The 15,131-nt window shown below is 51.0% G+C and overlaps 7 protein-coding genes across 8 annotated transcripts; 4 read left to right on the top strand and 3 right to left on the bottom strand.

The window, feature by feature from the left end:
• Positions 1–26: 26 nt before the first annotated feature.
• Pmar_PMAR000799 (spliceosome-associated protein, putative) lies at positions 27–2,498 on the bottom strand (the record flags this gene model as incomplete). The annotated part of the gene is made up of 13 exons (XM_002778914.1): positions 27–114; positions 158–277; positions 489–564; positions 793–888; positions 936–1,007; positions 1,197–1,282; positions 1,326–1,437; positions 1,488–1,601; positions 1,848–1,929; positions 1,984–2,049; positions 2,102–2,186; positions 2,232–2,357; positions 2,455–2,498. 13 exons carry the CDS (start codon positions 2,496–2,498, stop codon positions 27–29), a joined length of 1,167 nt encoding a protein of 388 aa, XP_002778960.1.
• A 257-nt stretch (positions 2,499–2,755) lies between these two features.
• On the top strand, positions 2,756–3,381 carry Pmar_PMAR000798 (hypothetical protein; the record flags this gene model as incomplete). The annotated part of the gene is made up of 3 exons (XM_002778913.1): positions 2,756–2,897; positions 2,952–3,077; positions 3,242–3,381. The coding sequence occupies 3 exons, from the start codon at positions 2,756–2,758 to the stop codon at positions 3,379–3,381; spliced, it is 408 nt and encodes a 135-aa protein (XP_002778959.1).
• Positions 3,382–3,480: 99 nt separating this feature from the next.
• Positions 3,481–5,090, top strand: Pmar_PMAR000797 (GTP cyclohydrolase I, putative). Of its 2 annotated transcripts, none has more exons than XM_002778911.1 (8): positions 3,481–3,532; positions 3,590–3,642; positions 3,692–3,796; positions 4,004–4,128; positions 4,247–4,380; positions 4,443–4,534; positions 4,580–4,743; positions 4,790–5,090. In XM_002778911.1, exons 1-8 carry the CDS (start codon positions 3,484–3,486, stop codon positions 4,842–4,844), a joined length of 777 nt encoding a protein of 258 aa, XP_002778957.1. In that variant the 5' UTR covers positions 3,481–3,483; the 3' UTR covers positions 4,845–5,090. The 2 variants fall into 2 exon arrangements, with proteins under 2 accessions (XP_002778957.1, XP_002778958.1); XM_002778912.1 differs by having other exon boundaries at positions 3,481–3,535.
• A 321-nt stretch (positions 5,091–5,411) lies between these two features.
• Pmar_PMAR000796 (hypothetical protein) lies at positions 5,412–5,623 on the top strand (the record flags this gene model as incomplete). Its single annotated transcript, XM_002778910.1, has 1 exon — positions 5,412–5,623. A coding segment is annotated over one exon (212 nt), but the record flags the coding sequence as incomplete, so codon positions are not given.
• A 268-nt stretch (positions 5,624–5,891) lies between these two features.
• Pmar_PMAR000795 (1-deoxy-D-xylulose 5-phosphate reductoisomerase, putative) lies at positions 5,892–7,487 on the top strand (the record flags this gene model as incomplete). Its single annotated transcript, XM_002778909.1, has 10 exons — positions 5,892–5,909; positions 5,949–6,091; positions 6,142–6,314; positions 6,356–6,447; positions 6,488–6,570; positions 6,617–6,761; positions 6,810–6,910; positions 6,958–7,112; positions 7,204–7,292; positions 7,338–7,487. 10 exons carry the CDS (start codon positions 5,892–5,894, stop codon positions 7,485–7,487), a joined length of 1,149 nt encoding a protein of 382 aa, XP_002778955.1.
• An 816-nt stretch (positions 7,488–8,303) lies between these two features.
• Pmar_PMAR000794 (DNA repair protein Rad50, putative) lies at positions 8,304–13,284 on the bottom strand (the record flags this gene model as incomplete). Its single annotated transcript, XM_002778908.1, has 20 exons — positions 8,304–8,435; positions 8,540–8,616; positions 8,668–8,751; positions 8,873–9,022; positions 9,073–9,172; positions 9,220–9,362; positions 9,408–9,554; positions 9,600–10,059; positions 10,106–10,310; positions 10,514–10,646; positions 10,857–11,000; positions 11,046–11,175; positions 11,226–11,425; positions 11,468–11,545; positions 11,587–11,670; positions 11,717–11,839; positions 11,885–11,973; positions 12,377–12,587; positions 12,631–12,774; positions 12,826–13,284. 20 exons carry the CDS (start codon positions 13,282–13,284, stop codon positions 8,357–8,359), a joined length of 3,240 nt encoding a protein of 1,079 aa, XP_002778954.1. The 3' UTR covers positions 8,304–8,356.
• Positions 13,285–13,817: 533 nt separating this feature from the next.
• Positions 13,818–14,969, bottom strand: Pmar_PMAR000793 (hypothetical protein; the record flags this gene model as incomplete). Its single annotated transcript, XM_002778907.1, has 1 exon — positions 13,818–14,969. The coding sequence occupies one exon, from the start codon at positions 14,967–14,969 to the stop codon at positions 13,818–13,820; it is 1,152 nt and encodes a 383-aa protein (XP_002778953.1).
• Between the last annotated feature and the right edge of the window lie 162 nt (positions 14,970–15,131).

Genomic DNA, 15,131 nt, shown 5'->3' with positions numbered 1-15,131 from the left:
TTACAATAGAGGTTGCAATTGGTCATTTAGTTAACATCACTGATCAGGCCTTGAGTCGGTGGAGGATCACGATATTCCCACACATCGTTTATTCGATATTCCTTCGCTACCCACCTGCAGCGAGAAGATAGCAAGTTGAAACATGAACTGTCCCCACCATTTTTTATATGCTTCAGGGCGACGCTCCATTGGCAACTTCTTGATCTGTTGACACCACCGAATATCCTCTATTCGGCTCATCACCAACTTAGCATTGTAGCTCTCAGATTCTGCATATCTGATCAATAATCAATACGGAATTAGTAGTAATAGTAGTAACAGTCCGAGAAGAGCTTACTGAAGGTGAGCATAATACCGGCAGTCGACCAGTTGCTTTAAACGAAACCACTGATCTCTACAGTGGAATTTATCATCTTTAGCAAGGTGGGAGAAGTCTGGTATAAGACCGTACCTATTCGACTACTTCATGGAAACGAAGGAATTAACACCCGTTTACCAAGCCAGGAAGTGTGGAAAATCTTCGCTGATTGCTGGGGTACGGGTTGACATCAAGGCAAAGGGAAGCTGCAGAGACCCACAACTGCCCGAACCATACGGGAAGGACTCTAACTAGACACTCATAGCTGACTATGGAAAGGAATGATCCAAATAGAGGAAGCCATCTTGGCAGGCATCGCTATCACCCTCGAAGGAGATGATGGTCACAATCCCTCTGGCTTAGGTTGGAGTTCCTAGTGCTGTTGAGATGAACCTGAGCAACAAATGGCCGACTTCGGCGACCCCCAGGCATACCCATTCCATGCGGTGGGGGCATCCCTGGCGGAAGCGGCATGCCCGGTGGTGGTGGCATTCCCGGTGGGAGTGGCATCCCCGGCGGTGGAGGCATTCCTGAACAGACCTACTACAGCAGAGCATCAACCAGGAGGGTAGTTTACCTGGTGGAAGAGGCATGCCCGGTGGTGGGGGCATCCCGGGAGGCGGAGGCATTCCAGGAGGGAAGGCCATCCCTGGTGGCGGCATAGGAGGAGTCGGGAAATTGCCCTAAATGGAGGACACTCCCGAGAACCGAGTACGAGTGTTCCCATTCTACTACCGAGGAAGGCGCTGACATCCCAGGTGGAGGAGCAGGAGGGGTTGGGAGATTGCCTGATACGATGCATTCGACTTCCCTACTCCAAAGCCAAGCTTCCTACTACCTGCTAAAGGCGCTGGGGCTGCCTGCGGCATCGCCGATGCCCCTACACTGGCATAGTACTCATTCTCCACGTGATGTGGTTGGGAACTGCATGGTATATAAGGATGACCATGAGTGAGAGATCGAGTACCTCTCCCTATTGGCCGCAATCATTCGTTCTGCAGCTGTACCATGGCGCTCTCCTTTACTGTCCTTCTTGTAAGAATACGACACTGAGATTTGTCGATTGCACAAGTATTGGCCTAAGGCACATATGTGAGCGAGCCAGGAGTAGTTACATGGAACTGATCACCGTTCATGCCGGCCATAGCAGCATCGGATGCCTCAAAGCCGTCATAGCTGACAAAACCGAACCCCTTGGATTCACCAGTCTCACTCCTCATGATTTTGCAGAAGACTACGATACCTACAGGGGGATTCTCATGGACGTTACATAACTGCATGATATTTCGAGATTGTGTGAAAAAGATGGTGACCAACCCCCATGGCTTTTCGGCTGATCCCACCGAAGTGCTGGGGACGGACCCATTAGATCGAAACAACGAACTCAAACATGTGTAATAATAACCATAACATAGTGAGAGTGCTGTTACGGATCCTCCAGCAAAGTCGCACCGAATAACTAAGATTTACTGGACCCATCCATGTATACTACCAAAGGCCGAGAATGTATCATAAAGCTGCTTCTCATCCACATCCGGACCGAGGTTTCCAATGAATAGATTGGCTCCAACCTAAGCCGATCACATACACTGGCCGCTTCGTCATCACCAGGTGTTTGCTAGTACCTCATCTCGGACGATTCTGTCAGAGGACGACTTGTTACACCGAATGGGCTTGCTGAAGAGCTTAGTCTGAGGCAAACGAAACTCCCTTGGTGTACATCTCCCTTACTGGTGCTACTACCAAGTTCATAATCTTAACAGCATAGTCGGCATCATCGGGATTCTTGAATTCGACGAACCCATATCCCTGATGGGATCCAATAATTCTGAAAATGACGATGCGACCAAAGTCTGGCCTTCCACTATACTACCTGTCCCTGGGGAGGGACACGTTCTGGATCGGCCCACACTGGATGAAGAGCTCCCATAGCAGCTCCTCGTCCACCTTGGTATCGAGGTTGCCGACGTAAATGGTAGCGTCTGGGTTCCGCTCCCATCTGAAACACCCCACATAATCGACATCATCCTAACCTGTTTTGTATCCCGCCCGCATCGACCTAAGATATTCCTTGGCACCCCCCAACCTGAACTTACCCCTCCAAGCTTGCCGCAGCCGCGTAGCTGTTGTTGAACGACATGAGAGTCGGCCAGGGCAACTACTGTAGAAGATGAAATTGAATTTCACAAAAATGAGGAACAAAAATCGCTTCGCTCCGCTCAGACGAACATCGAATCGTATTCAACTCTCCATCCTTTTTTTGCTTGGTCAACATGTGTAATCGACTGACCCGACGCGTCTCGAGTTACGAGTGTATTAATGGAGTACTCTCCCGCGGACATTACGGCGTTGAAGTTTCCGGGGAGGAATTTCCACCTATTTTGCAGTTCTTGAGCCATGCTTTCACGGAGCCTCATATCATTGGTGACTCCTCGTGCCCTTCCTTGCCTTTCCACAGTACCCCCTCTGGCTCGGCTACCCCTGGGTCTCCAATGCGGTCGCGTATTCATGAGCACCGAAGTTCCCAAGGCAGAAGAAGGTGGTAGTGATCCTCACAGTCGGTGGTCCTTTGTCACTGACTTGTCATTCTTAGAGAGCAAAAAGAAGAAAGTTGAATTGCCCATTGACGTGTATGACAATAACAAAGAATGGTGGGAGCAGATAACCTCTCCGCACGACTTTATGCCTAAGGTTGGCACTGCTGGATTCACTCTTGGATGTAAGAGTGTTCATCGTTGTCACTGCAATGAACAATCAAATGAGCGGTCATTTCCAGTAGTAGTTCCACGACTACTACTAGTAGTCTACTACCATGACCCTGTAGTATCTCCTATTACAGCAGTCCCATTGATTCTGAAGCTGGCCTAATTCTCATGTGCTCAGGTGCGATGCTCATCGCTATGATAATGTACAATGAATGCGAAGAGTCGGAGGAAGAGGCTGAAAACGAGAGGCTGCGTCAGGCTCGCCTCGCGGCCAAGGACCAACGGCAATCCTCCTCCTCCTCTTCCACAAAGCAGTAGTATTGTCTAGTTTCTTGTTTTGTTTCATACTGTGCCTAAAGTGCCGCTGGTCATGCGTTGAGTCATTCAAGGGAACATTTTGATGAGGTTGTATTTTTTGCAATGACTTTGTTGGCGCCGGAAGTTTGCTGTCAGAAGCAGGAACTCGGAAGTAGTAAGAATCATTCGCAAAACTCTGTGGCTTGTGTGGATACTTGGCATCCCTCAGGCGAGGCCGCGGACATTTCGAGGCCCGCTCGAGACGGTACTCCTGATGATGACGTGAGCTCTTCCACGACTAGGTTTCACTCTTGGGAGATTACCATTCCAGGCGTCCCTCCATCTCACAGATGAAGATAGCGCTACGAAGACTGGCAGGTCCTCGGCGAGTATCCCAGAATCGTCATACAGCTCTTCGACTAAATCAGGCTCCTCGGTAGCAATTTTATAACATCTTTTCGAGTGGTTGAACATGGTTCTAATACCTCGTTAACGTTGCGCGGCCCGTCAAAGTTGATCTATTCGAAAACGAACTGAAGGGTGTATTTTGATACCCTAGCGTTAGTCTGTCGACGTGAAGTTAACTATAGGGGCATAAAGTCTTTTGTATAAACGGACTGAGATGCTGATGGTTGCCGTTCAGACCTCGAGCATCGAGTCGGCTGCTAGGAGGATTCTGGAGTCAATTGATGGAGAGGATGCTGATCGTCAGGGGCTGCAGAAAACACCTATGCGTTACGCCAAGGCTTTGGAGTTTCTCACGAAAGGGTAAGTTGGGAGAATTGAACTCGGGACCTTTTGAGAGACACGTGGGTGCTCTACCACTCTGACAGAATCATCCGAATTGTGTATTAAGGATATTGATCGGTAATCATCGCGGCTCAAGGTACTCCGAATCTCTTGAGGAAATCGTTAATGACGCTGTTTTCGACGTCGAGCCTTCAGACAACGATGAGATGGTCATGGTCCGAGACATTGACATGTTTTCCCTCTGCGAGCACCATCTTCTGCCTTTCTATGGTGGGATGACTCTGCTACCAGCTCCGGGTTCGATCCCTGCCCAAGGCACTTTTCCTGTTCAGGAACGGTAGACATCGGATACATTCCTCGTGGCAAAGTCCTCGGACTTAGTAAATTAGCTCGAATAACGGAGATGTTTTCCAGGCGACTACAGGTGGCACTCTCCGTGTCCGTCACCCTTGTACTGGCTTCGCCATAGGTCCAAGAAAGGATGACACAGCAGATAGCCCGAGCCGTGGAGGAGGCTATCAACCCTATGGGTGTAGCAGTGGTCATCAGAGCATCCCATATGTGCATGAGTATGAGGGGAATACAGAAGACTTCTGCCTCTACCACGACAAGCTGCGTACTAGGAGCATTCAGGTCCTCAAACTTCCGATCTGTTATCGTGCCATTATCTCCTCTATAGATCCAACCCCAAGACTCGTGCGGAGTTCTTCAGCCTAATAAGCCACAAGCAGTAGTGTCGGCTCCTAGAGGAAAGGCCTTCAATTCTACCACTCAAATGGTCGTAGTGTTTCTGTGCTGGGGGACTGGTCCTCGTTCCTCCCTGTACCCTCTGGGAGCGTCCTGCTTTATCTATGGCTATTCGTACGTTACTATGCTTGGCTATATACATGCTCCTATCACTTCTCTGTGTACCCTATTGCAAGGCCAGGCGGCTCGCCTTACTGTATGTTGTTAGCCTTCGATATCCACGAAAATCTCAAAATCAATACCACAATTTTTACTCCTCATCTCTCAGGGTTGCGTTACTAGGTGCCTTCGGGAAGAGATGTTACTCAGGCTTGTTCCCGCTCATGGACGGCATCCTCCAAGCCTACAGCAAGCGGAGTCGCAGCAGCCTCGCAGGCATCATCCTATGCATCGGGCTGGTGGTGCTGGCCGTCAATAGCATCGCCTTTGTCGTCGGCTCGGGCAATCCCCAGCCCGCCGCCTCCACAACTTCGGCCCTCAGAGGGAGTATACAGGCCCCTATGGCGAGGTCAGGCCGGGTTCTTATCCTTCTGAATTCCATAGTTTGCTCTCAGACAAGCGAGATCCGATATTCCTTCTCCTGGTGCATCATCGACGATGACATACATGATAAAGTTCGGGCTGTTCTCACTGGCATCTATGGCGCTTCTTGCGGTCGCCTCCCGTCGGAGTTCGATCAAACGTCGGAGCATGATGAGTGGCTCGTCACAAGGAAGCGCTTGCCTGGTGCCAGTCAGCCAGCCTGCCGAAGAAAGCGGGAGGGAAAGTGAGCCTGGCTTGCAGTGTGGGAAAACATGCACATGCTCAACTACATTTGTTGATGACATCATGAAAATTCTGAGGAAATTCTTGTTGGTTTCTGAACACTTCTACCCTGAACTCAGCTGAGGAGAGCGAACATATATTCCAATACTGCTGGCTTGTGTGAGCTGCTCCCCCTCACTGTTTCTCGCTAGGTGGTGTTAAGCGAGTAGCAGTCCTGGGGTCGACCGGTTCTATCGGCACGCAGACCCTAGATATGTGCGGCCATTTCAATGACAGATTTCAGGTTGGTATTTATCGATTGCTGATCATCCATGGGCCTCCCTTAGGTTGTCGCTCTCAGCGCTGGAGGCTCGAAGATCGATCTGCTGGCAGACCAAATCATCCAGTTCTGCCCAGCAATGGTGGCTGTTGGGAATGATGATGGTCTCAAGGCCCTTAAGGAGGCACTCAAGCTCAAGGGCTTCACTGGGTGAAGTTTACCATTCTGTGTTGTTAACGAGCTCAGCGGCTCTCCTTCAGGCCTCACCCGAGGTACTTCGTCGGACCGTCTGGGCTGGAACGGATTGCAAGGGACTGCCCAGCCGATGTGGTGGTCACTGGTATTGTTGGGTGCGCCGGTCTGCTGCCTACAGTGGCCGCGATCGAGAGCGGCAAGGACATTGCTCTAGCCAACAAGGAGACCCTTATAGCAGGTGACTAGTCCAAGGCAGACTCTGGTGATTGCTTCTTGCAGGTGGGCCTGTCATCGCGCCTCTCCTGAAGAAGTACGGCGTGAAGCTGCTGCCGGCTGACTCGGAGCATAGCGCCTTGTGGCAGTGCATGCAGGTAGAGGGACTCGATCAGTGGTGTTGGTATAGTTTGTCAGGGATGTCCATCGGGCAGCATCAGAAGTCTCATCATCACAGCAAGCGGGGGTGCTTTCCGAGACTGGACTAAGGAGCAGATGGAGTACGACCAGGACCTCCATTGGCAATGAGCATGGTTCCTTCGTCAGGACGGCAACGGTAGAGGATGCTCTCAAGCACCCTAACTGGTCGATGGGGGCTAAGATTACTGTTGACTCCGCCACCCTTATGAACAAGGGCTTGGAGGTTATCGAGGCACATAACCTCTTTGGCATACCTTATGATGATATTCGAGTAGGCTGATAGTCTTCCTCTTCTTTGGATCAGTAGAATTCTCTATAGGCTGTAATACACCCACAGTCTATCGTTCACAGTGCGGTCGAGCTGGAAGATACTTCTGTCATAGCGCAAATGGGAGTACCTGATATGAAGCTGCCGATACTGTATGAGTGATGTTTCTCCTAGTCCCCTCGAGGGTCATCTCAACAAGGTACACACTGGCCTACCCACAACGTTTGCATCACGATGGATCAAGCCTACAGCGGCTCTCTCTGAAGGACCTCGAACGTGGCCTTACTTTCAAGGAGGTTGATACTGACAAATACCCCTGTGTTGAACTAGCGTACCGAGCCGGCAGACGTGGAGGTGAGAACGTCTTAAGTTGTTAATAACGTATTTATTTCGTCCTACTTTGAGAATAGTTGAGGACGTTGGCTGGGAGGTTTCCACTGTTTAGGAACGGCCCCCGCAATCCTGAGTGCGGCAAACGAGAAGGCAGTGGAGCTGTTCTTGGACCGAAAGATCAGATTTCCGGACATTCCTAAGGTCGGCATGGCTGCGAGTTGGCCCAGGTTATCCGCTTTTTTTCAGATCCTCGATGCGGTGCTCACCAAGGCCGAATCGGAGGGCATAATTCTGGATAACCCCACGGAGATCCGCAACATTGTAGATGCGGACGCGTGGGGGCGGGAGGCTGCCGCGGCGGCGGCGGCGGTTGTTGTTAACCAGCGCTCCTGCTGATGAGTTGGTATTGATATTTCTCTCACTGAATCGCTTATCTATAAGCACTCGCAAGTTGTTGCTTCATTAAGATAAAGAATGTGGGAAGTTTCCTCTCTTTACTGTCTGTTACTTGGCAGTCAGTTTACTATCAACGCCGTTGATACGAGTAAGGCCGTAGGTTCAACTGTGCTCCTCCTAATGTCGAGAGCCTGGCGGTACATCGTGAGGAGATCTGTTTTCAATTTTAGCCTAGCCCTGCGAAAAAAGTCTATCAGAAATGAAACTGTGAGCGAATTATCGCGTGTCCTGATAAGTATGGCTTAGCGCTGAAAGAAAACATTCACTTCGTCTGTATGAGGTGTAATGAAACCTGTGACCAGAGCTGTAATGTAATTCGTAAGTAGTGTGGTAGAACTCGAATGACAGTGGCACCTTTCCTGACCGTGATTAGCGGGATCCGTGTGTGAAAGTCAATATTTTTGACACTTTGGTTGAGTGGTTAAAGTGGCGGGCCCTGCCCGCAGGTTCCAGATGTCGCTACATATAGCCATCGTAGTATGATGCTACGATGGTTCAGATGCTACTAGCATTCTGTGGTTTATCTCGGGCGTTCTCCCTGAGAGATGACGAATGGCAACTTCCTGATAAATTGGTTGGCTTCACTTCCAACGAGGAAATGAGACACACTAACGTGATTAAAGCCAGTCTACACATCCCAGGCGGCGCTGTCTGTGTGAACCACTTCGCGGAACAACAGAACACTACAGAATGCGGAGTAACTCGACACAACTAGTACCACGGTTTAACCATGAAAGATGAGATATTGTGAATTCAACTGGTTATACTGTACTGGACAGTGGTGTGAATATCGTCAAGAAAGACTCAAGTCATGTCAGGCCGCTCTCAAGGAGTAGATCTGCCGCCCGTCGCATTTTCGCTTCGCATTGGACTTTCAAATGCTCATATCTGATGAGCCGGAATAAGTACATTGCAATTCTTGACGATTGAGAGCTGTAGAGTGGGAGTCACGAAGTAACAGTTCCGTCGGCTCGAGAACAACATGCTCCTACTCGTTGAGAACAGTCCTCAGCTCCTTTTCCACGTGTTTCACACGCTCCTCCGCCACATGCGCTCTACGCTTCATAGCCTGCAGGCGATATAATATTGAATGAGTCATAGGTTCGAGTAGCTCACGCACCTCCCGATCACGGGACAGCCTGGCCACTTCTCGATCGTTCCGCTGCTGTGCCTCTTCTATTCTCCTGTCGAGCTCTAACAGACTCTGAAAAAACACATCCAACACTAATATGCAGCAAACCTCCTGCCTGACACAGCTTCTATTGGTGACTTTGTCAAAAAAAGCAAGCACGTCGTAGATATAGTTGAACACAGTGGCCTCTCACCTTCTCATGCTCACGGTTGAGTCTTCTTTCCACCTCTGCCACTTTGATATCAGTGTCCTCCTGCATTGCTCTCCGCATCTCTTCCACCTCAGAAGTGACATACCGTAACGATTCATCTTTCTGTGATACTTCCTCGCGGAGCCTTTCAACCTGATCGGTGGAGATGAGCATGTTCACCTCGTCCACTGCATGAGGCCCACCTCCCCCTCTGCTGCAGCCAACTTCTCTTCTGTAGGTGCGAGTTTATCCCTGGCTCGATCAGCCTTACTAACCTCTTCATCGAGCAAGGACTGCCAATCCCTATACCGACCAACGACTTCTTGTTGCACTCCACAGCAAGCACTCACCTGTCTCGCTTCTTCCTCTCCTTCTGGCACTGCTCCAGGTCCGCCTCTAGGCCCTGTATTTGCTTCTTCAGAGCCTTCACGTGCTCTGCGCTGTCTGCTACCATCCTCTCCTTCACTGTTGCTTCGATTGCGTGCTTCCGTACCTTCCGAGACAGCTGCGAAGCGTAACACTTCCTTCCCCTTCTTACCAGCTCCTCCAGACCCTTTACCTTGCTCTCCAGTTCTTCTTCGCGTCGACGGGCACCTTTCATATTCTCATCATGAGCACATCGGATAGCCTCCGCAGCCTCTCTCGCCCTCTCAGCATCTGCCGCTTTCTTCCTTAGCTCCGATACCTTCCTTCAGGAGATACCAACCGTCCACCTCATCCCTAGACCCACTATCGCTTCATACTCCTCCATTCGTCTACTCCTCTCCCCTCTCTCACTCTCGGTCTCCACCTTGAGCCTCTCGAGCTCAGCTTGGAGCCCCTGGACCTTCCTCTGCAGTATTGCCTCTTGTTGGGCCTCCTTTTCCAACTGCTTGCATGCCACAAGGAGATCTTTCCTCAGAGCCGAAGTCGCCTCCTGATCGTCCATAGTCGAGACAACATCTCGTAAAGCCCAAAAAACCACCTTGAATTCCCTAGCCTTGGTCATTTCATGTTCCACACTTGCAGCTAGGCCCACGACCTCCTTCTCCTTGCCGGCTATTTCTTCATTCAGCCGATTCACTTCCTTCTCATGGACATCCCTCAGCGCCTTCACCTCCGCCTCATGCTCTTTTTGTTGCTTACTCCGCTGCTTACCGTGCTCCGTCACCATCCGCTCTATGTCTTTAGTGACCTCCAATTCTACCATCCTGAACAACTCACAAAATGCCCCACAAATTCACCAAGGCGACCCACCTCAGAGCCTTCCTATGCTTATGGGCCTCTTCCTTCGCCTTGTTAAGCTCCCTTCTCAGCTCCTCGATCTCTCGCTCCCTCCCTGCTGCCTCCACCGCCACCACCCTGTCCCTGTCCTCAACTGTTGTCCGTAATTCTCGGCTTGAGACCTTCTCTCTGTCCAGCTCCTCTTCAACCTTCCGCAGCTTAGCCTCTATGGCTTCCTCTGAAGGCATCACAGAAACAACGTCACGAAAGCACATCCCGGGGCATAGTCGAAGTAGAACCAACCACAGGATTTCCAACTAGCTGACATTCGAAGCAGTGAAATCTGTATTCAGATCAACGGACAGGTGGTGGCCCCAAGAGCTACAGAGAATCCTCGCGGAAGGAGTATAAAGTTCTTTTCCAAGATTCATGAAAGCTTACTCATCTGCCTTTCGCTCTCCAACTGAGCAGTCAGCTCTGTCACCCTGCTCTCGTCCCTTTCAGCCTTGAGTCGAAACTGCTCCTCCAACGCCGCATAGGCCTGCCGCTGACATCTTATTTGCTCTCTACGCTCCTGAGACATCAGAAGAACAACTTCCAAGTTCAAAAAGGGAAGAATGCCGCAGAGATAAGACGGGTGACCCGATACCACGGCTCGTCTAATACCACACCAAGTGCTCCTCATCCATCGACAATGGGCAACGTGCACATTCCAAGGCTAGATACTGTATCACACTGGAGCCCATAGCAGATATCTAGTTGGTATCGAACCTCCGAGGACCACCTGAAGCTCCCTCTTCAAATCAGCGACCTCTCCCTCCAATCGAGATGCCTTCTCCTCCACAACCCCAATAGCCTCGCGTTTAGCCGCCTCCACCTCAGCCGATACATCCTCTCGTGACGGCTTAACAGGAGCCGCTACGGGCTCCTGAAATGTCGCAGTCGAGTAGCCCACGCGGCACCGTCAACTTACCTCTGCCTTGCGGGCCTTCAAACTGCTCACTTCCAACTCCAGCTCTCCCATTTTCCGCATGGATTCCTCCAAGTCTTTGACTTTCTCCTCCATGTTGGAGCACTTTGTGATCAGATCTTCCTTCGCCCTCCTGTTACGTGACATTCGCTGCCGATGCAGTTGTCACTCAGGTGCTCTTACAACAACTCCTCCTTCTCTCGCTGGAGCTCTTCCACCAGCTTATGCGCCTCCTGCCCCTCCTGCTCGCTTTTAGTGAGATTCTCCTCGAGAGTCTTCAATCGTCTGTTCCTCTTCTCCATGTCGGCCTCGAGCAGCTTGAGGTCCTTTGCCAGAGCCGCCTCGTGCTTCAATTTAGCCTTCTCACTATGCTTCACTGAAGCCTGCAAGCCCGCCTGTTATCCACACCTTCTCCCTCGCCCTACTTCTAGACGACGGCGCTCCTCCTCAATCGCCTCCAGCTGGTCCCGAGTACCGTCCAGTCTGGCCGAGGCCTCCCTCAGCTGAGGAGAAGGCCCTGCCGATGTCCTCTAGCCAACCTTACCATAGCTTCATAGTGTTCCTGCATAGTCGCGACCATCGCCCTCAGCTGCCTCACCTGCCTCTCGCACTCCCTATGCTCATCTCCCTATAATATCATCGGAGTCATCATCACGAAAGCCCAACCATCTTACCTGTATTCGCCGATTCGCTTCCGCAGAGTCGTTTTGGGTAGATAGGCTCTCGACAGCCTCGACCTGCTGACTCCGGCTCAAGCTGCTCCTTCCTCCCCCAAGCGGCTCTGACGCTGCCTTCTCCTGACGAGCTCACTCCCTGCGATTGAGCCACTGCCCATCTACCACCCTTGATCCAGTCGATCGTGATGTATCCACCCACGGATTTCTCAAGTGAGAAGCAGACCGCCTCGTGCTGTGTTGAGCCAGAGTACCACCTGACAGACCCAACCACTCAACCCAATAGAGCACAGACTGTATAAGCGCTCATCGGTTATTATAATCGGACGCATATAGTAGTATTCCGCTCTGCCGTCTTAGAGGCTAATACTCTACATCAGCTATGTAATACTCAAGTCTACCACACTGCGACTCAATGTAGGAATGTATGTTTGGTTTCCTCAACTGAGCTCGTAAGTTCCCTCACTATATTATGAAAAACTCCGACGATTTTGGGTATAACTATACAAAAATCAACGATAATTTTCTCAAAATTTCCATATTCCTAGCAACACATGAAGTTGGCCACGTGCATATATCCCCACACTGCTGCGACTACAACCAAAACAGCTTCTGATTAACTCCCCCATGGCCTCGTCCATCGGCCCTCCCTAAAGGCACCTGTTCGATCTGCGGGTAACTTCACCGTCTCCTCCTTCCTCGTGCACCGCAGCATAACAAGAGCTTTGCTCCTAGCCTCCCTCCGTTCATCTTCCGTGACGATTCTCCCATCCAAGACCTCGATATCCGGTAAAGTCTGCAGCACCATCAGACGGTAGTTCGCGTCTTCGCATATCGTATTGCGGTGCTCTCGAGACCCACGCATGAGCAACTGAGGGCATTATCGTCACGCGCCACGAAAATATTCAACTCACTTGTTTTATAGTCATCCCTGATATATACAGTAGCTGTGTTGAATCCTCGATGCGGTTATCTCGAAGGTCTAGATAGGTGACACCAGGGAGCATACTCTCAGAAGCGTCGAGTGGTGAAGACTGAGGAGGAGGAGGACGCCAGCACTGACAAAAATACGATATGGACGGCAACGGCGACGACGAGGAGGATGATACCTGCTGAAGACCCAGCAGTTGACTTATGCTGTTACCCTGCAGCTCGAGTCTCTCAAGGGCCATGAGGTTACCAAAACTCGAGCCCGCGTCCTCAAGAGAGGTAAGACGGTTGTAGCTCAGGTCTAGATGCTTAAGGTGAGCCAAACCATCCAAACAGCCGTCGAGGCTCTTCACACGATTGCCAGAGAGTCTAAGTTCGACCAACCCTGTGAACTTGGCGAAGCCCCGCAAGGACGTAATGAGGTTGTGAGACAGATCCATGGAGGTGATACGCTGAGCGTCTCGACTCCTGAGCTCCTCGAGATCGTCTGGCGAGCTCAAGCCGAGACCTGGTGCCTGTACCGTTGTGGTCCCCACTCCCTCATTGACGTCAGCGGACATCTCAACCCACTCACTACCAGTTACCACGCCTTCACCAAATTCACCAACACAGCAGACCAGACGATTGCCAGAAACCATGTTCCCTCAGCCTTCCAATCCTTATACCCATATCTCATCATTGAATACTATTACCTCTTTGGCCACCTTCATCGGCTTCCGAGGCCGCCCGTCTGCTGTTGGGGAAACTCATTGCGGCGTCTGTGAATTCCTTGATGCAGGGTCCTCTCAAAAGCGAGAGTGATAGAACTAAAAAAGGAGAAAAGCAGACTGAGATTCTCAGTTCTTAGAGAATCACTGCACCAATGAGCCGCAGTACCTTGAACCACATGTCTCGTCACCTCCCCCCCAAAGTGGATTTATGAACATCACCACGACAGAGTGAATCAAACAGCTGTTTACGGCCGAAACTCTATTACCATGTAACTGGAGACTGACTAGTGATCATTGAAACGGTGGGAAAATCAACAAGCTCTTGGAACCTGTCATCGTATAACATCCCCTTGTCACAACAGCCAGCCAGCGACTGCCCTTTGAGACATCCTGGAAGGCCACCAGGCTTGCTCAGACTCAGCGACACGTCCAGACAGCTGCAATGTGCCATACAGATCTACTCAAAGGTCTGACGAAGTAGAAGACCTGCTGTTATCGTCATCAACTTCTGCGGAGCCAGAGTCGCTGGACAGCTCGAGATCGAAGGAAGCTGCAGGCAGTTTGGATGCAGGTACGTACTTCCTATAGTCTCCATAGAGCTGCTCAACAGACTTGGCCGCAGCTGCCCACAAGCCCTTGATTTCCCCAGCCAGAGAGGCCCAAGTTGCCTCCAGCTCACAGAAGTCGAAGATTGCCAATGTGGAAGCGAAAACGCCAAATTCGCTCCAACCGATCAAAGGCAGATGGTCAAAGCGAGAGAAGTAGTCCTCTCTACTACCAGTAGGAGCACTGAAGGTCATCCTCGGCGACAGATCAGTGAGGACCACCTGCATAACGTCGAGCCCTCTAACAAGCTTGGGAAAACACACAAGCCTCGGGTACCTCGCGCCGACACCAGCAAGACGAGACAAGGGTAGTGGGAAGTACTTGAAGGCCATATAGCTCAACGACCCGTGATGACGTTCCAAGATGTCATCTACACTGACTTCCATACGGTGCGGCAAACGGCAGTGTGAGAGGTCCAATATGATCAACTGGTTGCTAGGTAACGCCGCGAGACACCGTAGCGTCTTGCAGCTGAGCTTACCGGCCAGGACGACCTCCTCAACCTTCGTACCAAGCTCAACAGTTATGTATGATGAACCAGTAGAAGCTAGATAGACCTCCTTGCAGCTCTCCCCAATGTAATCGATACATTCATCGATTTCCACAGAGTATTCCACCCAAATACGTTCCAGACGGCCACGGAATTCCCCTAGGCTTTCCTTCAACTGTTCGGCTGCAGCAGCGCTTGAGATTTCGATACCAAGCCCAGAGATGTGGGGTAGAAAGGGAAGGAGAGCCTTCACACTTTGAGGACTCTGAATGGGAACTCGGATGAACCTCACCGAATCTGGGCAGACCTCAGCCAAACGCTCGTTGATTTCCTCATCATCACCATCCAGTAAGAATATGTTCGGCAACCACAAGAGCGAACCCACGTGGAGATGCTCATAAGACAGCTTACACGTTCGCCACAGGCTGCACACATCAGACTGATACAAGAATGAGGACACGTGCCGGACGAGGTCAGCTGAGCAAAGCCACTGGTCTCTTGGACAGTCACTGACCATGCGAGCAAAAAACACACCTACAAGGGAGATATCCGCCACTACCATGCCCCGTTGGAGGAAACCCAACTGCTGGAGCGATGGAATTTATCGCCGTGCATTGGGAGCAAACCCAAGCTTGAGTCACAGTTAGCGGTGACACTATTTCTCGACATCGCCTCTATA

Source organism: Perkinsus marinus (genome assembly GCF_000006405.1).
Source record: "Perkinsus marinus ATCC 50983 genomic scaffold scf_1104296948084, whole genome shotgun sequence".
In the NCBI taxonomy this organism is placed as follows: Eukaryota; Perkinsozoa; order Perkinsida; family Perkinsidae; genus Perkinsus; species Perkinsus marinus.
Note: the sequence above shows the minus strand (reverse complement) of the source record. Positions and strands in the feature narration are given on the sequence as shown.